Source organism: Belonocnema kinseyi, chromosome 4, assembly GCF_010883055.1.
Source record: "Belonocnema kinseyi isolate 2016_QV_RU_SX_M_011 chromosome 4, B_treatae_v1, whole genome shotgun sequence".
In the NCBI taxonomy this organism is placed as follows: Eukaryota; Metazoa; Arthropoda; class Insecta; order Hymenoptera; family Cynipidae; genus Belonocnema; species Belonocnema kinseyi.
Genome location: NC_046660.1, coordinates 91,273,001 through 91,300,797, shown reverse-complemented (window position 1 = coordinate 91,300,797; position 27,797 = coordinate 91,273,001). Strand labels below are relative to the sequence as shown.

Genomic DNA, 27,797 nt, shown 5'->3' with positions numbered 1-27,797 from the left:
GAGGGAGCTCTTCTTAATATTTTGACACCAAAATCATGTCGATACACCTTACCGACTGCGAGTAAAGCCACCCACGCTTTAACTTGACAGACTGTAATGCTTCAGCATGAATTTTTTTCAGCATGAATAAGTGTTCATAGAATTATTATTCCAAAACGCTCTTTCTGAAGAATGGCAACATTGTTAAAACAGTTACGAATTTTCCCTATTTTAGCAGCGTCTTTAGGAAAAAAGAAGTAGAAATATTTAATTTTATTATTTCCATAATTTTCATAACTGCTCACAATATTATCATTCAAAAAAGGTTTTGCTTAAATGAAACTGAAATACCAAAAAGTTTCCGAATTCCTTCTTTTTGAGGACCTATTTGTGACAGAAATCCTATGAAGACTTGAAAGAATTTTGCAAAAAAGAAATATATTGTTCGACGTATCTAGTACTTTTCTCCATAAGAAATGATTAGTAATTTGATCCGAACCCTTAATTCGTAATATACACGATTCTGAACCTTTCCGAGTCATTAATAACAATTTAAAGAAAACTACTTTTAGTGTTCCAATGTTCAAACTTTGGGAAAATAATAATTCATAAAGCCCTAACTCAAAGCCCTTCGTAAATAATGTAATAATAAATTAATTTCAATTAACGCTTGAGGGTACTTTAGCGCTATATTTACTCTCTGTGTAGAATTCTTTTCGAATTATCGTAATTCTATATCAATATAAGCATTTAAATTCCCTCCTATAAAAAATACAATTCTGTATTTAATAGACTCAAATGCTAATTCAAATTAAAAATACTTAAACAATATTGGTATCCCGTTGTTAGTTCTAGCTACGCTATGCTTCTAGGATCAAGAAATTTAGGTACGGATAAATAAGAGATGTGTAGGAGAGAGAATAAATTTTCGATCAATCGAGAAATCGCGTCTTTCTTATTTAAACAGCATGCTCATTACACAACACTGCACCACCACAGGTCGCTGATCAATATCTCTAGCAATAATCCCAGGTGGAGAACATCAACGTTTTATCATAAGTCACGATCATAAGTCACACACGCACGCGCGCGCGCGTGTGTGTATGTACAGGGTGTCCAAAAAGTCGTGGGACGGTTGGATATTTCCTCATGTAAAATATTTTTCAAAAAAGTGAAGGGCATTCTTGAAGTAAATTTCAACGAGAAATTCTTTGGTGAGCTCTTTATTGATCTTGGTTACAGCGTTTTGAATATTGTAAAATCATAAGGAAATTTTTCATTAAAAGTTCCAGGTGCTCTGGCGAGAGTTCTGTTCCTCCCCGAAGAGTTACAGTCCTATACCGTTTTTCAAAACCTAAGTCAATACCTAAGGCGATACCATAAGTCCTATACCGTTTCTCCATACGAATATTACGAATCGAAACGGAATTTACGCATTACGAGTACATACTTACTATCTTTCGCTAATAGATTATTAAGGCGCAAGCTAAACTTTCGGAACGAGAGAGGGTATCTGTATTAATGATGCGTGGTTGGGGAGATCGAGTTGGATCTTATGATCAAGTTCGTTCGCTTTTTAATCGCACTTTTCGTAACGGAGAAGGGTTAAATCCTGTCTCAAAATCAACAATTGAAAGAACTGTAAGGCGCTTTATGAATCATGGATCTATCAAGGACCTTCAGAGAACTGGTCGGCCAAAATCTGCAGGAACTAAGGAGATGCAGATGGAATTAGTCCAAGCAGTTGTTCAAAAACCCACACCTTCGTTTACGTCGAGCTAGTGATGAGCGTGACGTTACTCCTGAGACAGTGCGAAATATTTTAAAAAGCATTAATTTCCATCCTTACAAAGTTCATCTGGTACAAGAGCTCAATGAAGACGATCCTGATCGTCGGGTTGAATTTTGTGAAATTATGATGGACAGAATTGATAGAGATCCTCTTTTCTTGTACAATACAGTATTTTCAGATGAATCTACTTTCACTTTAAAAGGTGAAGTTAACAGGCAAAATTGTAGATATTGGTCAGACACAAATGCTGATTGAGTGTTGGAGAGTCATACATAATATCGACAAAAGATTAATGTTTGGGCCGGTATCTTGAATGATACATTGATAGGCCCTTTCTTCATCGATGGTAATCTCAATGCCCGTGCTTATGAAGAGCTTCTCAAAAACCAAATTGTACCAAGAATAAGGGAGATTACAGGCAATAATTTTCAAAATACTTGGTTCCAGCAGGACGGAGTAGCGGCTCATTACGGTAGGTAGGTTCGAGCATAATTTGATACTCAGTTCCCTCAAAGGTGGATTGGAAGAAGGGGTGAAATCGAGTGGCCAGCTAGATCTCCTCATCTGACACTTCTCGACTATTTTCTTTGGGGTTATTTAAAGAGCAAAGTATACTGAACGCAACCGCAAAGCTTAGACGAATTTCAGAATCGGATTCTGCAACAGGCTACTTTGATTGATAGGGAGATGATTTGTAATGCTGTAACTCATTTTTACAATCGCATAGCTTTTTGTCAAGAAGCTCAAGGTTTTCAGTTCGAACATCTTCTCTGAAGCGTGAGAGGCCAGGGGACTCACGCTAATCAAGCCCCCCGAAACGTGAGAGGCAAGGGGACTCACGCTAATCAAGCACCCCCAAACATGAGAGGCAAGGAGACTCACGCTAATCAAGCACCCCAAAGGGAACAGAATTTACTACGTCCACGTCGTTGTTCCTGGGTAATGCTAAACGTAAACGTAAACTGCTTGGAAAAAACCTTGAAGATCATCACCAAGATCAATACAGAGCTCACCAATGAATTTCTCGTTGAAATTTACTTCAGGAATTGCACTGACCTCTTGGAAAACTTTGTTAATTTCAAATAACCTCTAACTTACCTTGAACGTTACAATTGACCTATGACTTAGGTACGTACCAGAACGTAGAATTTTCCGCTCTATCGATTAAAGATGTAAAAAAAGGGGTTTCCATTTTAAAAAACAAGGCTGACCTTTAACAAGCCATGAAGGTCAACTTCAAGGTCCAAATGAAGCTCACCATTAAATTCCGCGTTGAAATTTACTTCAGGAATGACCTTCATTTTTTTATAAATATTTTACCTGAGGAAATATCCAACCGTCCCGGGACTTTTTAGACATAGTAAATTAGTAAAAAAAACTTCTAAAATGTTTTGAAACCTTTTCAAATCTTCCAAATGTTTTAAAATCTTTGAAATCTGGTGAACTGTAACCTTTTCAAAATCTTTGAAACCCTTTACATCTTTTGAAAGTTTAAAAATCTTTGTGAAATTGTTATTAAATATTTAAAATCTGATAAACACGCCTTTATAAAATGTTCAAAATCCTTTAAAATATTTTTAAATCTTTGAAACATTTTGAAATCTTTATTAATGTTTTGTAATATGGTGTATACTCAACAACCGAGTGGTAAAACTCTTGAAAAATCCGTTATATACCCATGGCTCATTCTAATAGACCTTTTTATTCTAGATGTCGGCACTGCGTACGTGCCAAAATTTTACGTCATTTCCGTATTTTTCTAACAGTTTTGTGTCGAAATATATGGAAAATATTGTTAATAAAAACAACAACAAAAAATTAATTTGTAAATAACAGAGATTTTTAAGATAGAACATTTTTAAGTCTATTTAAAAAAAACGGTGAAAAAAGTGCAAACAGTGCGGCGACCAAGGTCATTATTTGCATCTGTTGGCACCCGTCATCTTCTAAAAAATGCTTAAAAATTCGGCGAAACTCACGGAAGATGATGTTCCAGGTGCAAAATTAGTGCACGAATCAGTAAAAGAGCACAGTATTGAGCAGCTGAAACGATGTCCTAAATGTAGAAAACCACCATCAAAGGGAAAAAAAAGTGATTTAGTGGAAAGGATAGTTGAGGTTTTGTATGGCAGGTATAAATATTTTGTTTTATACAAGATTTGTAGTTCAGAACTTTGTTTGAGTAAATATTTAATACTCATACCAATCTAAAATAACACAATATTATATTTTCTAATTCTCTTTTTCAAGTTTAGACAAGAAAAAGCCATTTGTTAGTGATTTCCTGGTATAAGGAATCTACTAACAAATTGTCCTTCTTTCATATAAACTGGTTATAAATACATAAATACAATAGTTTTGCGTTCTCAAGTAAAAGTATTAAATAGATTCTACTGATATCTTCTACTGAATCAATTTTTTTTTCTTTTAAAGATTGTTTCCTATATTTTATGCATCGTTTAAGCTGTTTAACACTACGCTCTTCCACCGATTTGTGCACTAATTTTGCTTCTGTAACATCATCTTCCGTGATTTTTTCCTGGTTTTTAAAAATTTTTTTAAAGACGACAGATGTCAACAAATGTAAACAATGGGCTTGCTCGCCACACTTTTCGCACTTTTTTTTCTGAATATACTTAAAAATGTTTTGTCATTAAACTCTGATTTATTTGCACATTTATTTTTCGTTGTTATTTGTATTTACAATATTTTCCATACATTTCGACACAAACTGTTCGAAAAATATGGAAATGACGTAAAAGCCTCGCACGTGCGCACTGTCGACGTCTAGAATAAAGAGGTCTATTCTGAACCTAAGTTAATATTGAAGATTTCAGCTGAAAATTTTTATAATTTCTAAGTCAAATATTACAAAAAAATGTATACTTTAACATTCTGTAGTAGCGGAGACGAAATATTCATGGTCGCTGAACACCCAGCTTATAAGAATAATTCGCCGCTTCTTATCTCTCATCATTTGAATTTCAGATTCATCGTTATAATTTTTATAATTATGCGGATTGCCATTTTCATTGCAGTTAGTCAAAAGCGTTTGATTCCCATATTTTATTCAATAAGTAAAGCAACAGATTTTATCACCAATTTATTACGTACAACCTGCAGATATTCACTTTATTTAATTATTTAAGATCGAAGTACAAAACGATTTTGACACTTGTCAAACGTCAAATATCACTCACGTACCGTTACATTAGTGAAAGCCAACTCCAATTTTTAAGAAAGTACTTAATGCACGTCCCGAATGTATTTATTAACAATTTTAATGTTGTGTTACATTTTTTTAATTCGCGCGCGCGCGCGCGCGTGTGTGTGTGTGTGTGTGTGTGTGTGTGTGTGTGTGTGTGTGTGTGTAACTTTTTGGATAAGATCCGAAGAGAAGACTTTTGCGGTATTTACGGGGGGTTTCCGGAGCTGACGATAACAATATTCCGCTGCATAAATAAAGCGCACATTTGCTGAACCGGTGATCAATATTGAATGTGATGAAAGTAAACCGGTTGCGCGCGACCCTCGCGGATGCGGCCGTTTGTGTAATTTAATGCCTGGTAAATGCAGCGCGGGAGTAGTTTTGCGCCGTAATCTAGATGAATTTGTCGACAGTCCGGTACACCCTCTCAACTGTGTGTACGCCCGCCCCGTCAATTACCCAAGGTTGCAAGAGAGGACAAATATAGGACAGTATGATTTTCTGTTTTGCTTTTAATGACAGCAGAGTTGAAGCTGTTAGTCAAAAAGAAGCCTGAATAGTGTTTTGGTCAAAATTAATTTAAATACGCAAGAAGTGCCTCTTAAATTCCTTCTACAGAATTCTGAAATAAAAAATATCCGAAAAATCTCTATTTAATTTTAAAATTGAGTTTAAATTATGATGATTGTCGAAAAGGGACAGTAAAGAAAAATACCAGCTAAAGCCGGCTAGACCAACTAAATGACCGGGAATTTGAAATCTCTGATTTATTTTTGATTCACTATTCGCAACGTATAGAGTGCAGGGAATCAGTTTTTCAGTCCATTTCCGCGTAGGTTTGCCAGAAATCTCCCGAATGGAAGTTGGGACAGCAGAGTGCAAACACACTATTTCGCAGGAGACTTGACGAATTGTCCAGTAAATAACGCAGGAAAGGGAAACTGGCCTGAAGAAAAGCGCCATGTAGCAAATGTAGGACGAAAGCTTCGGTCTTGTGGAAATTTATCTTCTCGTTATACGCGAACAGAGCCGTTATCCAGACGTCACCACGTTCCAACCAGTCCTCGTCCTTCATACGTGCCCTGCCAGCAACTACGCTTACTGGATTCAGTCGTGTCCGCATTATAATGGCATTACGTGTCCTCATATTACACCCTCGTCTCCACCCTCCATCCATACTTTTTCCACTAGCATACCATACCTCACATTCAGCCTGTGTTTTCCCTTAGGGCATGAGATATACGAGTGATTCCATTTCGCTGAAAAAATAACCCCCAGTTCTCTGAAAATAGGGATTGGCTTACTTTTTGTCTACCTCCCAAATATCAAAATATGCCAAAATGTAAATTAGTTATCATGACTGCGAAGTTGATCCAAAATGTTTTTTGGATTACGCTGCACAGAATATAATGTTTGATTGGGACAACTAATAAAGTAGTAGGCAGAGACAAAACAGGGGGGTATGAAATGTTGGAGGTAATTGTTCAAGCGACGTAATAGTTAGCTGATTACTTGAGGCTGAGGTAAACTTTCTCTGTTTATAGGCCTGTAATATGCTGCCTTAAGGTTGGATGTAAAGAAATCAATCTCTGGTTGAATTTTTTGGAAAAAGATCTATATTTACATGAAATAATTATTTATATGCTAAATTAATTTCAAATTTTTTAACAATACCGATGCGGAGATAATTAATGTCAAAGTTGACTACTTCAACATGTAGTTCATGAACAGTGCATAGGCAATCTTCATATTTTAATTTATAGTAATTAAACACACTGGTAGAGAAATAAAAAAAATGTCGGTATTAGTGCTGCTTCAAAATACAAATTAAAAAAAAATAAATCAAGTTTTTCCACCGTGTAGTTGCATAGATAATTCAATGAAAAACATTGAAATTTTAGTCACTTTTAAACTGATAAACATAACAGTATCGCATAGCAGCAACACTGTTCCCTCCCTCCAGCTTATCTGCTGTACGAAGCTATTCAAACGCACATGACAGTTGATCAGCCATGGTTAGGTTTTAATTGCGACGTTGCACGATCTACGAATCTGCCGCTGGCATAGCGTGGTAACTATACGTATACACACATTCTACGCATTATATGCCAGTAGCGCACTGAAATTTTCACCATGCGGGTCCGTGAAATTTTTTCAATATAGTATGGCTTGACGGCGCCCCACGGAACTCTACTTTTTGTACGGGGATGGGATTTACATACAACCTTAAGTGGATGCCGCTGAAGATATCTGCTATTCACGAAGGAAACTTCATCTCAGTTTGGTTTAACCACCTCACGTTTACCCTGCTTGACCGAATATCTGCAACATTTCTTCTCCCAGTTTTTTCTGTGGGACCAACTACTTTAGTAGCTTGTGATAAATGTGACCGCAAGTTAAGTGGCTGTAGTGACCACTTTTATTTCGAAGAATTGTAGCAGTTGTACTCACATGCCGTTGCCTTAACATTACGAGATATTTCGGCGCGAATGTTGGTATCACTGCACTGCTCAGGTTTTAGCTCTGGCAATGTCGCCCAGGACAAAAATTCATAACCTATACTACCTTTTTTTTTGTAAAATATATTAGCCTTTTTAAGCAGGGAAGATTATTAAAAAGAATTACATAGAATGTTGGTTAGAAAAGTACCTTTCTTCATTTAAAATGATTGACATTTAATTATTTATTACATTTTTCCACTATATAATTTTATTTTTCACATTTTACATTTAATTTTTCACATGTCACTGTTTGTGTCGAATTCACGTTATTACATGAATTTATCGAAGGTATCAAAGCTCACTTTAATGAAGTAATTATGTGAAATGTGAAATCATGCAAAGTCGACCCTCTGATCATAACTATTCGAATTTACACTTTATGCAATATTTGCAATAATCAAATATAATACGTATCAAATAGCAATTTTAAAATTTAAATTATATTAACTACTATATTTCCCAAAAGCTAACATTTGAAAATTAAATCATTTAAAATCATGAGGATCTATTGCTGTGAATGCAAAACCTATATAATTGAATTAAAAGATATTGGAACAGGATAGAATTCAAATTAGAATGCTATTGAATTGAAACAGTGAATTTATTCTGGTACTGCCTAGATGCGAATTGATCGTCGGCCCACGGTTAGGCCAACCATCGGATAGTCAATCCAACTTTGTGCCCTACTGGTCGGGCCAACCAGCTAAATGCAGTGCAAGCCCTTTGGAAGGCAGCCCCCGACACTTGACTGAAAGCGGAAAGTTTGGTGTATAAATAAAAAATTGAAAACCCTATCCAATTTTCTACCTTAATTTCAAGTCGTGCCATGACCTCAAAAATTTGTCATAAAATTCTAAAAATTATACCGCACGATCTCTGAAATCTTGTCCTTAATTTAAACAGAAAGACAAACAATTCTAAAATTCAAAAATATTTTTTCATGTTAAGCCAGATCAAATTGTAAAAGGGTCTATTTTAAAAACTTTGTTTCTAAGATGCTTTATAGTGAATCACAAAGGGTAAGAGTTAGAAACGAAAAAAACGATCCCCGATGAGTCTTAAATCCCGAGAACAATTTCCCATCTTCGAACCGGACAGGGTGTAATATTTAATAGATTTTCATTTTTTATTCAAAGCCACAGACCTACCAATACATCTCTTATTCCAAATTCGCTACCACATCATATGTTTTGCTTATTTTGTTTTTTATTTTTTATCTCTGTTTTCTCTTTATTGCAATTCCCTTTCTATGTCTCTTTAACTGATACTTCCACCCCTTTTTCTGCTTTAGGGACACGTGTTGTCCTTTATTCTTTCGCTTGGACGAGTCGCCTTCATTCTGTCTCGTCCGGTTATAAAAAAGGCTGAGTACGTGTGTTTCGTAACTTTGTCAGCGTTTTTTAATCCCTATCTTTCTAGCCAGCACAAACCCTGGTATCATGAGAGCAACATATATAATTGCACACACACAGGAAGAATTCTAATTCGTGTCTCGACTGACGGAGCCCCAACTCTATTCGTACCATTCTGTAAAACGTGGCTCTTACCAATTAGGGGAGTTCGAGAGCGCTCGCTAGGATTTAGTAGCCTAATTAATGAAATTGATTCGACCAGGATGTTACCATCGGTAACAGTCTTTGAGTCTCTACTCCGATTCAGACGATCGTTAAACATTCTCCTCTGTATAGATTCATTCCCTTCTAATTCCGAATATAAGTCTCCTTGTTAGCAAAGATTACGTTTTGATGTAGAGAGAGTAAATGAATTTTGATTTACGAAAAGCGCACTTACCAGGACCTTAATTATAATCAATTTCTTAATAAAAAGCCCGCAAGCTCCCTCATATCATGACTCAAACTTGGTCAATTCATCAGAAAATAATACGACTAGGAAAATAACCCCAGAATTGTCATGAAATTTGAATTAAATTATCTTATATGACTATCATTATTTTACTCTGAAGAACGTGAGATTACATATAGCTCGCGTTCATGTTTCTAAGAGCGTAAACAAGTTTTAAGCCTCCAAGCTTTTTATCGTTACTCTTTACACACATTGTTACAATCGGTAGTAAATTATGCATCGACAAGAGTTGCGATTATATGTTTAAAGTTTAACACAGTAAGACACGTTCGTTCTATATATAGTATCACCCTCTGACCTACTCCAGATGGACGCACCCTAGCTTACTTTTTCCAGGACATGTGATAAATTCTCCGGTCAACACGTTGACATTAAAAGACCTCGGCTCGCTTCATTAAAACAAAGAAATTGTATTCTGTAATTAGAAACGCATGTCATGTCAGCGAATTAATATCAGTCTTAACTTAATTGCAAAAGCAATCCCTTCATTTCTTTTAGGTAATTGCCATATGTTTATTTAGGCAGCCGCAAGTAATGTGATAAGAAAAAGATTCTGGTCGTTGAATAATAATGCGGGCAGAGAAAATGAAAAATTGTTCAATAAAAATTAAGGCATCTTAAAAATGAAGTTTTTCAAACCATCCTGATATAATATTCTTGTTAGTAATTTATTTTAATTATATTTCTATTTTTTCTATACAGTTTTTTTCTCCTAAAGGTCGTAATTTTAGTTCTATGTTTTATTATTTGGTTGAAAAATCAACAATTTTGTTAAAAAATCATTCTTTTTGTTTTAAAATTCAACTTTTTTGAAAAATCATTTCGGTTGAAAATTCATCATCTTAGTCAAAAATGCATCTGTTTGGTTAAAAATTTAACTGTTTCATTGTAAATTAATATTTCTTTTGTAATTCAATTCTACCATTGGAAATTTAGCTCAGGAATTAAAAGTTTAATTATTTTATTGAAACTTCTTCTTTTTTGCTCTAAAGTTCAAATATTTGGTTTTAAATTTCCTTATTGATTTTAAATTAACTTTTTTATTGAAAGTTCATCTTTTCGGGTTTAAAAGTCAACTATTTTCTCAAAAAAGTCGGCTTTTTAGCTTGAAAATTTAACTATTTGATTAAAAAGACAACTGTTTTCGGTTGAAGTTTAATCTTTTTTGGTAGGTGGAAAATTAAATTATTTGATTAAAAGGTCCTCTTTTTTGTTCTAAAATTTAAATGTTTTGTTAAACATTCTTCTACTCTGACAAAAAGGTTGTCCCTTTGGATTGAAAATTATTATTTTAATGTTAAAATTCAACTGTGTTTTTTAAATTCAATTATATTTGGTAGAAAATAAAACTGCTTTTTATGGGAGGTTTAAATTAAATTGTTTTATTCAGTCTATAAAAAATCCTATGTTGAAAATGTTGCAAGATTAGAATTCTGTCTTTTTAATAATAATGGTAAGCGAAAATGAAAAATTTTTCAGAGATAAATCAGGAAAAAGTCAGGGAATTTACAAAAATTAAGTTTTTCGGTCCCCCTAATCTACCTCAGATTATAAATGTCCTCAACTCTCTGAACTGCAGCCTGCGGTATCTTATCACGAAGAGCTCAGGCAATTGTTGAGATTTTTCTCGAATAGCCTCAAGAATCAAAGGGTCGAAAATGTTCTAAGAAGAGTGGGTGGGTGGTTGGTTGGATAAAAGATGCGTTGAGAAGAGAAGAGGCTTCGAGTTGTGGAAATAAAGGTCTTGAATTTCTGGAAAGTTTGATAGCCGAGCCGGGATGCGACCCTTCAAGTCCAAAACTATGTTTGCTCGTTGAACAACAACGAACAACAAACACTGGGCAAACCGCTCGCTGGAACTCCCTCCAGTAAGGATGGGCTTTGAGTGGTTCGTCCGAGAGGTGGTCCCCGCACCCTTGTGTCCCCGAATAGATCGATAACCCTGTGAGACTTTCCACTCGTATATTTGATTACTCGGCAAACATGTCCAAGTTTATCGCGTGGCGGCTCCGACGCCAGCACACTTTCGCATTTAGTTCTTGTATTAAAACTGCTTACCTAACTGGTCGATAAGGTTCGAACCAATTTTACTTACTCAAAGTCATTTGATCCTTTATTAGACCTTAATCTAATCATAAAAAAAATCATAAAAACTACCCTCCACGTATCATGGTTACTTTTCAGTCAATCACCACTAAAGATCTGCCACTCTATTGAGAGAAAAACAAGTAATTGCAAAATCAGCAAACGGAGAAAATCGAAACTGGCCGGTTTGATGTACAGTTAAATTTGTTTTTATTTCAGAAAATCGAATTTTGCAAGCGTTCGGCAGTGAAAAATGCATTAAAATCGGATATTCCTTTTCATGGAAAAAAAACTTACTTCCGCTTAGAGAGTGATTTGTTATTTATTAAACGAAAATTTGAGTATGACCTGAAAACCCTACATCGGCTTAAAACATGATTTATGGTATTAAAAAATTGGATTTATTAAATTTTAAGCAGGAAAATTGATTTTGAAAAGCAGCATACATGATGACTTCGATCAGATCCAGTTGCTTTCTTTCTATATTATCGTCTGCGGCTTTCTCTCGGGATTCTTTTCTGTTAAGCTCGTTATTCGATTCTTTAAAGTTCCGCACTCGAGCGAGTCCTAACCACGCGAATCCTCTCGAGCATGTCATGAATAACGAAGGATCGTCCCTCTGGTTCGGAAAGCATCATGCCGTAAAGTTTTTTGACACGAAATATCGATTAACTGGCTTGAACGAGTGCTTGCGTCACTCGCAAATAGAGGGGTAAATAAGGTAGACTGGAGCCAAATCTGGAAGGGAAGGAGTGTCATTTTGTAATGTGTATATAGGGATAAGGCAAGATTGCTTTCTTTCGCCCTATTTCCCTTCAGATCCACTCAAAATTAGCCTGACTCACTCACCTCGAGAAACTTGAGTTTGACTTTTTCAAACGAAGTATAGGGTTTTCTATATGAATCAGTTTCGGTAGATAAGAAAATTGCTTAGACGATCATCTTGCAAACATGAATATCAAATTTGGGGAAATAATTTCAGTATTTTAGGATATGGATCTACAAATTTAGTGGAAGGATGTTTATTTATTTCTAGACGTGAGAGGGAAAGATGATGAATAAACCTCGTGAAATTGTGGCGACAAGAAGGTCCATGATGAAGGTGAATAACGAGCACTTTTTCCCATAGTAAACATCTTTTATTAAGAGCAAGTTGCGCTTTGTCGGCTCGTCAATTCTTCAAAGCTCCAGCCGAGCTCTTTGTCTTTGTCCAGTTGTAACGATAAGCACGAGGGGAGCCGTCACGTCCTCAGGATTAATCATGCAGTAGTTGACGTATTTGCGACACATAAAAAGTACACACAAACAGTAATTTTGTCCTTCGCACCTTGTAAACATGTCGAACTTATCTAGAATTATCAATTTGTTTCAGGCTGTGCATTCGTTAAATTTTCGTCGCATCAAGAAGCACAAGCGGCGATTAACTCTCTACACGGTAGCCAAACTATGCCGGTGAGTTTATCAGAATTATGAAATTATCAGAAAGATTAAAAAGTGTTATTTATTTCAGTTCAATTAAAAAGGAATTTTATTTTATAAATCTAAATTCTAGTTTGACAAAATCTTTTATTCGGTCCATGAAGAAATATAAATTAAATTTTAAACATCTAGATTGATAGCATGCTTGGATTATTTTGCTCTATGTAAATAGAGTACCCAGACTGTAGATGGATCCTACGCCGGAATCACAAGAAAAACAAGATCTTTACATCAACGATTTTTTTAAACTTTCGACCCTTATATTTTTACTAGAGAAAATATAAATTGCCAATGATCTCGCTTCAAAAAGTTCTTGTTTTAAAATTATTGCTGTTTTTCTGTTGTGGACACTGTTTTAAGGTCTAAAATACATATTGCACTAAGAGCTGTAGCATTCAGCTCGGTTTCTATCTAATTAAATGAAACTCCTGCTTTAGAGTAGAAACCCTCGGGGAATCCAAATTTTGACATTCCAATTGATTCTAACAGCTTAAAAGCTGAATATATCTACCTAAAATTTTCTCCGTTTAAATCCTTAAATCGAAAAATCAAGCAAATAATTTGCTTTCACGGCAAACATTTTCTTCGTGATTTTAGAATTTTGGGTGTTTTATTGTTTTTAATTATCAGCATGCTTCTTTGATCCAAGCTGCAGAAATTTTAGGTTCGACCAATTCACCTGTTTCCAAACAGAAGGTGTATTTAACTCAATCCACAACAACATTATTTTTTCACGTTTTCAAACATTCTTAATTAAACAATTTTTTCAATTTCTAATTTTTTTCTACGATTCACCAGCAAAAACTACACAAAGAAGAACAACAAGCTTTATTTTGAAATAATCAAATGGAAATTATCGCCTATTAATGCAGAAGCTTATTTATGTTGTTTTCAGTTCTTTTACACAATCGTCAACGAAAATATATGCTTTTGCTTTTTTTCAAACACAATAAATGTTGAGTGAATAACTTCATAGAATAAAAACAATACCGAAAATCTATCAAATAATTTTTAGGATGGATATAATCAATTACCAATTTTATTTTGCAATTAAAAGACTTTAAAAACTTATTTTTATCAGGAATTTTGTTCTGTCCGTAATCTTACAAATTCGAATAATTTCTTCGTCAAGAATTTCATAGTATCGTGAATTTCATTTTTCTAGATTTTTCAGTCATCTGAATATTAATCCAATTTAATCTGTTCTACTTTTTTCGAATGCCAACCAAGGAATTTTTTCTTTAAGCCGAAACAAATAATTTAATTTTCACATTTGTAATACCAAAAATCTATCAAATCAATGTAAAACTGATATAATAAATTAAAATTTTATTTTAGAATAAAATTCTTTTTAAACTTACTTATGTGATTTAGAGCAAAAATATTGAATTTCATTGTATAACCGTTTAATTAAAAAAAATGTAATTATATTTATATAGCATTTTTTTAAAAAAGAATTTTTGTAAAGTGCATGGTTTTTATTACTTTTCCTCTAAAATAATATTTTAAAGCAGAAAAGAAAGTAGTATAAATAAAATCTACTGAGCCATTTTTTGGGAATCGAGTTTTTTAAACAATAAAAATGTCTTGTTTAAAAACATGAAAAATAACTATAATGGAACTCTTGAAATCAATTGGAACCTTGAAATTGTGATTCTCCTAGGTTTTATATACGTTGACTGAAACACGTCAATAATTGAGAACTACTGATGTGTCTCCATTGACAACAATTTCATATTTCTCAGATTTGCGAGAAAAAAACATTTTTTATTAGTTTGTTAATAGTGTAGAATATTTTTAAATAATGTAAGAAGCTGAAATAAATTTAATATATTCATAAATCTTTCTTCTAGCAGTTGTTTTCTAGTAGGGTAGCTAAGTTTCTCCAGAGAAAGATGTTTTTTGGTCCTACGCACCTATGCAAATCCAACCCTTTGCATGAAATAGTTTATAAGTATCTTATTTTATTTTAGTTTCTAAAGCTGCGACACCAACTCTTTACTTCTAAAACAAGGAAAACATCATTCTAGTTGCTTTCAGTACATACCATCTGATTCCAGCGGTAATGTAAAAGCAGCAAATGGTTTCTTCCAAGACAAAGGCGTCATTTAGACGAAACTACCTCAATTCCGGCAGCAAGTCGAATCCAGGCGTCTCAAGGGGAAAACAAACGATTTTTTTCAGGGTCCAGGCTGTACTAGAGAACAACGAGCATCATGAGACGGGAAATGAAAATGGTAGCAAATGGTAGCTCAATGGTAGCTCGAGCTGGGCAATGAAGCAGTTATAGTTACCGAGGGTACGAACTGAGGACAGAAGGAACAGCCTGAAAAGGTTGCTTGGTCAGAGGCTCCAGGGGAATAGAAAGGCATTGAACCTTCCAAGTCTCCTCTGAAGTCCGCGTCAGACCAACAAACACCACCAGTAATGACTGTCCAAACACAAATCTACATAACACTTGATGGCAGGCAGAGACTTCCAAAACTCCCCTTTCTTACCCCCATCGTCCATGGAACTTCCTCGGCTTAAGATTAGATTAGGAATTTCTAGTTATAATTGAATTGTCAGGGAGCACTCTATCGCCTTAGATCCTTTCTACTGATTGACCAGTTCTGTTATTCGCACGCTTTGCAAACTTCCCTTCTATGAGACATTAATCTCCTTTGCTCAGAAATTATGAAATTTCTGGCAGGTTACAGCTTCATTGAATAAAGGGCTGCTATTCATTATTAACTTACTATCCATCTGTTCTTTTAGGAAGGCTAGAATTTTACTTCAGTTCAGGTACAAATGTATTAGTCATCCGTTTTAACATAAATCAAGTGAAATTATTAAAATTTTGGTTTATTTATTAATCATGTAAATACACAATTTGAATAAAAAAGTACTGTGACAACGCGCGTCCGGTGCTCGGGACCGAGGTCCTTACTAAGCACCCGCATATAAGGCCACATTCAAGGCGCCAACCGAAGTTAGAGGTAATGGAGAAGGGCAGACACTTAGCAAGAGAAGGCGCTTCGTGAAAAAGGCGCTGTGTGCCAGTCGACTTAAATACAGGTGATATTTTTCGAGTAAAATTCGAGTAAAATTCTGTTAGCTATATAAGACAGAGAATGTCAATTTTGTAAAGCCTGACTGCTTTTTCAAATAACGTAATTCTTCATTTAAATTCGAGTTTGTCCACTTCATTTGTATATAACGCAATAAAGCTTAATTTGCGAGAATTTGAGAGTAGAAACTATGTGCGGAAGAGATTAGAGGGAGCTCTGCGTGAGTTGTCAGAAATAATATGCAAATTTGTTAATTATGTGCTAAAAATTATGCAAATCTAAACTTGATGTTATGAAATTTTCAACAAAAGGTAGTGTAGAAAGGTTTTTGGGGAGCCTGGACTCGTCAATCCCGACGCTCGTTAAGCCACCGAAAGATCGAATGGGACACCGGATAACGAGTTTAGCTAGACCTTCGAGCAAGCGAGAAAGACTTTCCGTGCAATGCCCTATGTCGCCCTATACCTCTCCATCCCTGGCGAGATGCAAGGCCCGCAGGGTAATTCGATTTGGCAGCGTTCACTCTACTCACCCCAACATCCGATCTGCCCCCCCCCCTGCCCAACCCCTTCACGTCGGTCACGAAACTGCATTACAACCACGACATCTCGACTCATACCTACGAAATGAGATATTGATTTGCAATCTGATACGCAGTTCACGACACGAGACTGCTTTTCCTTTGGTCGTGAAAAGGTCCTCTAATACAGTTTCCTATTTTCAAATTTAATGCTCGCAACGAAAATCCCGAATTCCACCTTTATATATATTTGATGCTATTTCCTAATATGCATTCTAGTTTCCATTTGTGAAAAATACAAAAGGCTAGGTTATTGGCGTGCGATGGCTTGACAACTCGACGCGCGATTCTGGCGCGAATGTCCAAAAATACAATGTCCTCCAGATTTAATCCAAACTTAATCCAAATCATTTACCAAAATTACCTGTAAAGCATGCCATTTTCTATAAAATGCAAAAGAATGATAGTATCGTAGTCCTCTGTTTTTAAAAACCGAATCCTCAAGCATTCGCCTTTTTGCATAATTATGCGATTTTTGTGTTGAACAGATAACACACTGTTCAATGCTAATATGAAAGATGCCTGTAGCTGAGTCCTCATTTTCTTGAGAAAATTATAACATTTCCAAAAATATTTAATTCATGTTCCACCAAAACGTATAGTACAATAGATATCTGAAAAACCACAACACACACGATGAAAGCTCAAGATACATACAAAGCGGGGTTAAAATCTGTTGTCGCCACGCCACGTTTCAGCGACCTTGCTTCGATAAAATTTAGCTTTTTTAATATCTTAGATATTAACTGTTAATATCACACATTTCATACTTTCAATATAAACAGATATTACCCTTTAATATTTTGTATGCTGAATAGAAGATATTAGATATTATGCCGTAATATCTATATATTATGGTTAAATATCAAAGTTTTTAATATTTGCTTTTTAATATCTATTTTTCTCCGTATTGACTTCAGAAATGATCCTATAATCCCAAAAGTGAAGATTTAAAATAAATTTGTACTTCGGGGATCATCTAGTGCTTTTCAAAGCTACAATTCTTTTTATATAACACTTTTAAAATACTACATTGATAACTACAGAAATGAACTTTTTTTTAATATTTAATGGGCCGCGATTTTTTTTAAATTTTGAACTTCTAGCACAATCGAATGATTTCTAAAATCAAACTTATAGTTCTGGTCAAGTTTAGAAATATTTAATTGAAAACTGCGGAAATGGGTTATTTTTTTTTATTTTTTAGACGTTACGTTGATTAGCATTGACTTCATTCTGGCTTGGAATTTGAACTGCTTGTTTTTCTTTTTTGAATTATAAAGCTACGATCGCTGATTTTAAGCACTAAATCGAAATAGAGAGAATACTTGAAGCTGTTATGATGATGTATAGTCGCGGGAATATATTCTAAATTCCTGACCCTCTTGTTGGAAATTTTAACAAGCTATTGAACGAGATGCATTGAATATTTAAAATACTCGATTCCCTGGAATCGATCCCATTCTTGCCTCATCCCATCCGACCTTGAGAACATGCAGGCTAAACGATTAAGTGGTGAGAGTTCCTACCCCTTAGTCTTTTGCAACTTCCAGGAGGTAGAATGCTCGACTCGGAGGAAAGCTCTTGTTATGATTAAGGCCTGTTAGAGCGAGGGATGCGCCCATTGTGCCGATGCGCCCTCAGATATGAGGACTGCGATCTCTAGAGTATATAGCAAGGGCACTTGAGAACTCAACTCTCTCGTTCTCATAGGGTAACCGTGACTCATCTCCGCACAGACAGACCTCAGTCAAGTAGCCACCCTCTGACCCGTAGTTCAAATCCATCCTTTGATGATATACCAACCAGCTAACTGACGAGCGTAAGCCCTCTGGCTTTCTCAAAAAGCGATTAACGACGATTAAAATGCGCGAACAGACGATTCAGGGCTTTTCAAACTCCCTCATTTCACTTTACTGTATATTACGCCTTTCAAAAATAAATTAATAATAACTCAAAGCTTGGATATGGATAAAGACCCTTTTCAGAAACTCTCAATTATAAAGATTTAGCATTTAGATTTCAGCTTTTATTATATGAGTTTTGTGAAAAATCCAAGGATTATTCCTTTCAGCATTTTGCTGTATTTTGTTAAAAATAATAGAAAACTTGCTCCTTTTAAGAAGGATATTATTCTACAATGGGAACAAAAACTTACAGAAGAGTGTGCTTTCATATTTATTCAAAAATTCGTGGTTCGTTTAATTTAAAATGCTTTAAGCTGCAGTATGGGAAAATAAGTTTCGCAAGTTGTAAAAACCACAGTAAGCGACGATTTTATTAAAAAATTAACAATAATGTTTAAGCCGAATGATTGAATGTGTAGTGATATTCAGTGGCCAATTGTTGAATTATTGGCCACTAAAATTTAGAAATATAGTCATTGACCACATCAACTTGTGGGTGAAAATCAAAAGGCTAGAATTATTCGATTTTTAATCAAATATAAAAAGAATTTTTTAGATGAAAATAAATTTTTTATGATTTCAGGAAGGAACACTAGATTTCATAGAATAATTTGACGGGTGATATTTATCATAATAATTTTTATTTTTGTCATGGTTTTACATTTGAAGTTATTTATATAAATTATTTTGATTAAACACTAATTTATTTAATATTTTTATGTTTAAATATTGGAATTACTTGTTTCGAAATCACGTTTATGCTGTAAAACATTATGATAGAAATAAAATATTACTTTAAGTTTATTTTAGATCATTTTTTAATTAAAGAATAAAGGAAATGTCAATTATTTTTATTTTTCAACTAAATTTATTTGTTGCAAATAACTTCTGTGTTAACGTATAACAAGGATTTTGCAATAACAATTTCATCATTCTAAAGGAAATTTGCAGTCTGGATTGCATTATCAATTAATTGTTTCACAGGTAAGAATATCACAGTCACATCCAAAATATACTTCTTCTATTAATAAAACCATATTACCGAATGACACGAAATTGTTGCAACATTAAAAAAAATTTGTTTTCAAAAACATAAACTTTAAAAAGTCTACTTAAGAAAGTCAATTTGTGTAAGAAGATTTTTGCCGGCGTTATCGTATGGCATTTAGTATACATTCCAGGAACATGATATAGTGAACTTTTCGATTTTCACCCTTGAGTAGATTCCTAATTTTGAAAGCAAATATATTGGCCTCTTAATTACATAATAATTATCCAGGGCCAAAAGTTATGTTTTGGAACTATTTCTACTCATTATTCATGAGACAAAGTGACAAATAATTATTTGTTTAGTATATAAAAAGTTCAGGTAATTTTTATTTGTAATTTTATTTGTTATTATTTTTAATACAAGAATATTTAGATAAGGTAAACAACCATTAGGGTATCAACAACTGGCCAACCACTGTACCGTTTACCATAATAGTTTTTTCTTTAAATAAATGAAGATATTGTTAAAAATGTAATTTCAGAATATTGGACAGTTTATTTTAGTATGAAACAGAGATGTAAAAGGTTTCGTAAAAAAGCTTCAACTGAATATACATGATGAATCGGAATGAATATTTCATGAAAGTATGAAATGGAATTACAATATTGCAAATCATTATGTAAAACAAGTTTTTCATGAAAATGTAATCATTTTCCAAATAACAGATGAAAGTTTCATCTGAAAATTTTCATTCTGATATTATTTTAGGAAGAATTCTAGACTTGGTTCGTGAGTACTTTTTTGTCGTTTTTTTTTCTAATCGATGAATTTCTTAGTTCTTTTTCACCCTTTACACAATATGTGTCGCGAACGGAATGCGACCACCCCACATAGTTACGACTTCTGAAGCGTGTGACATTCTTGTCACACTTGGCGACACCCCTAGAAACCCTTTAAAACTCGCGCCCCTTTGCAAGCATCGCTACAGCTCTAAATGTCTCGCAATAAAAGCAAAGACTCCCCAGAAGTGTTTTGCAATAGGCTAACAAAGCATGGAAGTGAGGGTACACTTTTTCCCCTGGTAAAGCAGCCGCTTGCCTTTATTGTGCCTCCTTCTGGAAATGCGGAAATTAAACGCCTCAAGTCGCTTACCTTTTCATCTCGTGTAAAGCAGAATATCCTCCAAGCTTTTCAACCCGAATCTCAAGAGCTTCCTTCGTATTTTTAAAGAAACTCCTTTAACCTTTCCTCCCTCGTGCCTCATTTAAAAAGAAACAGTTGAATTTAATTCTTGCACAATTTACTTCAAATGTCCCCCTTCTGAAAGAAAACATCAACATTCTGATAGCCTTCTGCTATTCCAGTTACAAAAGATGGAATTTAGATTAATTTTTTGATTGGACTAAGAATAAGTAAATATGAAGCTTCAAAGAATGTTATTTCTTCAATATCATTTAAGTAAAATAATGAAGAAAGGGGTCTATTTTTCATTTCTGCAATATCAACTTTTTAGATATTGCTAAACCATTTTTTCAATACGCCTTTTCAAAACTAGTTCAGCCTTTTTTCCTTTTGCGACATAAGATTTATCTTATGAAAGAATAAATATAATAAAGATTATAATTAAAAGAAGAGATCATTGTCTATGTGTAATTAAGAAGAGTACTGATGCACTAATGAGTAATTTTATGAAAAAGTTGCTCGAGGAAGCTTTATTCCACTTTAGAATGGGAACTCAATTTCAAATTGGACCACATTGAAGAAAGGAGGTGGAAGCATGAGAGAAGAGTGTCTCTCAAGTTTCGAAATGGAACAAGTTTCAGGACAGCTAGAATTCGATCCCTTTGCGATTTCGCTCCTTTGATCGAGAGGTGACAAGCGATTACGCGCTTAAAGTTTAAAATTTCATTATAGCGTAAGCGAGGACTGCGTTTAGCACCATCAGGATGTTCCTTTCTATTCTTAAACGAAAAGTGGATAGATGGATGGAAATTGTCTCTGCATTGACGAAGGCGCGAAAGCTGCTTTCAACATTTAATTAAAGACATTCTCTTAGTAATTCTCCACTAACTCGTAATCCGATTTATTTTATCTCCCGAACAACTGTTACTCATCTGACTATCTGTCTCTCGGGATACTTGAATCAAAAGGACACAGTTTTCGGCCTTAAAAGCACTTCCTATGTTAAAGAGTGGATAAACAGGATTGTTAAAAAATACCACTTTTGAAATTACCCGACTTTCCCTGATTTTTTCTTGATTATTTTAATATGTTTACTGAAAAAACAGTAAAGCCATGTATATTACAACTTAGAGGTATTGCATTTCCGACAAAATTTAATAACTTTCTAACAATATAGACGAATTTTCAACGAAATACATGAATTTAAAATTAAAAATGATACATTATAAGTTACGATTATTTTTAGCACCCGAAAAATCGAATTTTCAACAAAATTGTTAAATTTTAAACTAAAGAAATGGATTTTTAATTAGGAAGTTTATTTTTGACCAAAAATAAGAATTTTCAACAAAACACACTAATTTGCAACCAAATAGTTGATTTTTTCAATTCGAAGAGATAGATTTTGAACCACAAATAGAGTGATTTCATTTTTAGTTAACACAGTTAATTTTAAACAAAATAAAAAGAAAATTTACAAAAAATAGTTAAACTTTTAACCACAGAGATGAATCCTAAAAGATGAATTCTCAACCAAAAGTGTAATAGTTTATATTTTTAACAAAACAATATTTAAATTTTCTATCAATAACAGTTGAATTGAACTAAACACAAAGTTATTGAAAAAATAAGCTAGCTAACTGAAATTGAATAGTTGAATATTCAGTTAAAAGAATAACTTTCGACCTATTAAAATTAATTGTTAACTATATAGTTAACATTTTCATCCGAACAGATAAATTTGTATCCAAGATAATCAAAATTCTACCTTAAGAGACGAGTTTGCAATCAAATAGTGGAATTTTCAAGTAAAAAGACGAATTCTTAATAAAATAGTTCAATTGTCAACTAAATAGATGAATTAGTAACCAAAAAGATTAAAATTCTATAAAAAAGACGAATTTTTGGACCGAATAGCGGAATTTACAAAATTAATTAATTTTCAGAAAATTAACTTTCAGCCATAAAAATAAATTTTTACCAAAGGAGTTAAACTTTAAACAAAAAATATTTAATATTCAACTAATAAAGATGAATTTTTAAGGAAAAATGTAGTAGTCGATATTTCAACCTGTGACAGATTTTTATTTTAAAGAAAAAAGAGTTGAATTAAACGAAAAAATTCGAATTTCCAACAAAATAGTGGAAACCTGAACAAGTAAATATGAATTTTTAACAGAAAGTTAATTACCGATTACAGTGAAACTCTTCAATAGCCCTTCCGAGAATTGACGCCGCGCCGCATGTGGGTGTAACAGGTGCTGCGCGGGGTGCGCGGGATCTGCGCACCGTCATCCCCGAAATCCGCGCTATAGATGAATTTCACTGTAGTTGAATTCTTGACCAAAGAGGTGATTTTTTGAAAAAGAGGAGTAATTTGTTGAATTAGGTTGAACCTTAAACCAAAGCAGATTAATATTTAACCAGTAAAAAAATGTCATAAAAAATGTCGAGATTGCATGACAAAAATACGAATTTTTAACGAAAGAATAAAATTTGTAACCACAAAAAGAATTCTCAAACATAATAAAAACATAAAATGTAGCAGTTATAAAATTACACGTTTGTAAGACTTCCTTGTTATTGTCACACTTTATTTTATAATTCTAAATTTATTAAGTTTCAACGTTTATTTAATTAACCGAATGAGGGAGTTTGGAAATTTTAGAAAGATGCATTACTTGAAAAGTATCCCCTAAACTTCAACTTCAGTTTATCGACAATTCTCAGACTCTTTCAGATTTTGCCCGACATTCCCTGACCAGTTTTAAATTCCCAGACTTTCCCTCAGATGTAGCAACCCTGATAAATGACTGCAAATCTCTCAGGAGAAATATTTTGAATTAAAAAACATAGAAGTAGAAATTGAAACATACCGGAGTTGGTCTTCTGGATACAACATCGAATGGTATGAAAATAACTGCCTTTGATGTTCTCTATGAAAAACACCGCGACAGAATCCTTTGAAACTAAGAGCCCCATGGAATGTGTTCGAAGCAGCATCCCCTGTGAATCTGGGAATCCTTTGGCTCTAATACTTGCAAAGGACGAATTACGGACATCAATTTATGAGCATACGAACGATCGAATGGATGAACGGCAATTGATCTCAATCGACAGGTATTGCGTTACCTGTCTCGCTCATACGAGCTTCTATCATTGAATTGCAAATTATCATATATTCAATACATCGAACTCTGTAAAGTCAGGGAATTTTCTTGTTCAGGGAAAGTCAGGAAAAAGTCAGAGAATTTCTACGATAGACATTTTAAATAACTGTCAAGGATAAGAAATTTGACATTTTTAATTATATTAATTTGAAATTGTTTATTTTGTAAGTAAAGTAATAATGGTCAGAAAAAATGAAAAATTAGAAAGGGAAAGGTTAGGGAATTGTGAAAAGAGAGTTTCCGATCATCCAAGAACAATTTTCTTGTCAGTAATTTGTTTGCCTTATATTTCTATTGCTTTCTTTTTCGGTTACTTTCTCCTGAAAATTATATTTGAAGTTGAAATTTTTATTATTCAATTGCAAATTCGGCAATTTCATCAAAAAATCATCCTTTTTGATTGAAAATTCATATTTTGGTATTGAAAATGTAACCAAATTTTGTTTGTTTGTTGAAAACCTAACACTTTTCTTTTAATTCTATCTTTTCGTTTTAGGAATTTATTTCTTTTGGTACTTTTACGTTATTTCTTGAGTAAAATTTCAAGTTATTTATCGAACATTCGTCTATTTGAAAAAAGCTCGTTTTTTGCAATCAAAATTCATCTTTTATCGTAGAAAAGACACCTGTTTGCTTGGAATGAATAAATAAATTTTATAATTTGCTAATTTTAATTTAAAACTTTTATTCCTTTTATAAAATATTTTATGTTACAAATGTTACAATCATCCCTTTTAAATTAAAATCCATTAATTCATTCATTGAAAACAAACTCTTAATTTAACTTATTATGCTAATCGGAATTAATATTTGGATGGAATTTAGTTTTTCGAATTGTGAGCAAGTGGATGAATCATTATAAATCAATAAAAAAATAGAAAACTGATATTGGCACATAGTCACGCAGGATTCGCGTGACCGAAGGTAAAGCGACTTCCAGGGTGGCGTTACAGCTGTTATAAACCCAGGCACGCCCAACATTTGCATGGATGATGCGAATATCGCCGGTAGCTTGTGACCGGAAGTTAAGCTTTTCTCCATAGTTGCAATAACTACTGTCCACCTGTTGCTATTCCTGTTATCCTTTCATCCCGAGAAACCTTATTTTTAGGATTAGGAATTTTATTCATGCATAGTTGGAAATTATTATGGAAGTTAAATTTCTCTATTGTCGAAACTGAATTATGATTTCATCCAATGGATTTGCTCAATCGATATGTATAATTGCATCACCTCTCTGATTCAGAGTAGAATTACATTTATTGCCTGCTCAACACTGCATATCTTGCTTATTTTTGTAAACTTATTTCGATTTTTTGTGAATGTTGGAAAGTTAGAAAGAATCCTTACTAGATAAATATGAGGTATATGCTGCAATAATTGTAGATCATTATGGTGGAAGTCGTTCTGTTAGTTTGAGACTCAATGCTGTCTGGTCGTTTGCGTTTTCCATTCCAGGTCTTAACAGAGTTGACCACAATGTATAGACCAAGGCTTCAGTTGGAATGAAGCAATTACTTGCTGATCGGAGTCTCTCACCCTTAGTAGTCGCATTTGCCAATCTGCAGGCTGGTAATTTCAATATGTACAATTGTCTGAAGCCACAAGACCGACTGGAACGTCGATTGCCCCTTCGTACAATTCTCCACTAACTCGAGTGGGGATATGGATAAACTAATTCACTCGAAAATTAATCATTACATGTTCGACCACGACAATTTCCCCTCTATGGCGGAGACAATGTTATTTTGATGAGATTCACTGATACGCAATTCGAACCAACATCTCTCAAAGTAATTTCCCTTCATTCCATTCTAAGCGTTCATTCATTTTAAATTTTCAGTTCAAAATAAATGGATAGAAGTATAAATAAAGGCCAAAAGATTATTAGATTTACAATAATAAAAATGCTACTTTTTGACCATTTATTTAATTGAGGATATATTTTTCTACTATTATGCAGGGGAAAAAACCCAATAATACTATTATGAATAATTTAAAATCGGGGAAGGGGGGAGTCGGGTGGTACCCGCTACGTAAGCTTCCACTTACAACCTATATTATTGTATAACAAATGAGCTTGTTCTTTAATAAAATAAAACGATTAAAATAATACGCATAATATAAATCTAATTTTTTCAGCTAAAGAAACCTTTATAAAATAGAATGTCTTTTCAACCGATGAAGAATATGAAAAAATACTTACGAATTGGTATTTTGGAACAATTATGCAAAAACAAAATTTTGCATGATCAGTGTAAAGATTACCATTTGTTATAAACCGTGTATAACTTAGGCTAGTATGCATATTCAGTGTCGAAACTTATTTTTCATTAGTTTTCACATCCACATAGCTTTATAGAAGAGAATTAGAGAAATGGTGGAATGAAAAACGGTCCCAAAATAATTCCTAAGATTCTGCTAGACTTGAAGTCTTCGCTAATAAGCTATCTAGCACAGGAGCCTATTTGCACGGCCATCACCTTATCCTGGTTGATCATTACGGAATAAGGCGACCTCGGCTTTTGCGATTCTTTGTAAGTTTACGACAAGAACGTTAACATTTCTCATTTGCCACCCTGCCACATAGTTCTGGTAATGGAAAGCTTCCTGGTGCACCAGAACCTTACTACTCGTTCCGTTGAAGACTATCAAGAAGAGGAAATGCATCCTCTTCTTCCATTTGAAACACAATTACACCGTATCTACCAGTAAAATAAAGAGCGAAGGACTTTTATTTTAAATATTTTCAGACCTTAATCGAATTTTACTTTATGAAGGTATCTTAGAAAATGTTTACTGTAAATATTCGAGCATAACTTATAATTAACGAAGAATAACGTTGTCCACGCTTTCCTATAAGGTGTGGTAATATATTCACTACCTGTGCAAAAAGTGTAAGTTATATTAGAAACTGCTTGTCTTTCTTGAAAGTTTAAAGAAATGGATTTCGTCTATTTTTTCACTAATGGGGATGCAATTATTTAAAAGTTTTGCTTTTCTTTTATTCGCGGGGCAAATAATATTAGGTATTGAATTTAAATGTTTTTACATAATTGAGAAAAATTGTAAGTAAATTAACTTTGTTTTACATATTTTTGATCTTTCAGGCTAGTTGCAACTATTAAATTTAAACCGATTTAATTTTACAATTTCCAAAAAAACTATAATGGCGCAAGCAATAATGTTACAAATTATTGATATATACTTATTATTATTTCAAACCTAAGAAAATAGCCACGGATGTGATATACCTTATTTGCTTTTCTGATAAGGGCCTGTGATTAGGAATCTTTTGCATCGAAGAAATAAGATAAAGTCGGATGAGCGTGAAATAGAATAGGGATGGAAGAGGATGAAATTGAATCGAATGTAGTAGACAAATCAAATTAGAGAAAAACCGAACGAGGACAGAATGAAATGCGGAAAATGGATATAAAATCCAGACACAAATGCATATTGAACAGAGAAGATTGTAGGAACTTGTCTATTCTCAAATTCATTGGAAAATTAGACGCAAAATTCAAAATGAAACAAATAGCTTTGATTTTTTTGAAAATATAATAAAGCGATTTAATCAAAATCATTTCGGCATCCTTAAGGTTTACAAGAATTTACTCTTTTTATGGTTTTAATTTAAAACGTATAACATTCCCTTATGAAAAAGAAGTATTTTGGTTATTTGATCTAATACTTTTTCCGCGAATAAGTATTGGAAATCCAATTGTTTTCGCGAAAAAATTACTGGATCAAATACTCACCAGTACTTCTTTTTCATAAGGGTTTAGAGGTTCCTTATTGAAATTAAAGTAATACATTGCTTTCAATATTATTTCACTGGTTCATTCGATTCATCATACTCTTGGCTTAAAAACTGCCTGAAGATTAACTCTCTTGATTTTCATCGAAAATATATTATTTTGTGTTAGTTTCTACTTGTAGGTTACGAGCACAAACAAGGAAGTGCTACCAACGAAACAACGTTTTATTTCATTGCTATATCATTAAAA

The 27,797-nt window shown here is 33.7% G+C and overlaps 1 protein-coding gene across 1 annotated transcript in view; it reads left to right on the top strand.

Moving 5' to 3' along the window:
- Positions 1 to 27,797, top strand: part of LOC117171951 (CUGBP Elav-like family member 4) — a 92,674-nt gene that overhangs the window by 33,556 nt on the left and 31,321 nt on the right. The window contains exon 4 of the mRNA XM_033359635.1: positions 12,801 to 12,880. Coding sequence (XP_033215526.1) covers positions 12,801 to 12,880 — 80 coding nt within the window. The remainder of the gene's footprint in view (positions 1 to 12,800; positions 12,881 to 27,797) is intronic.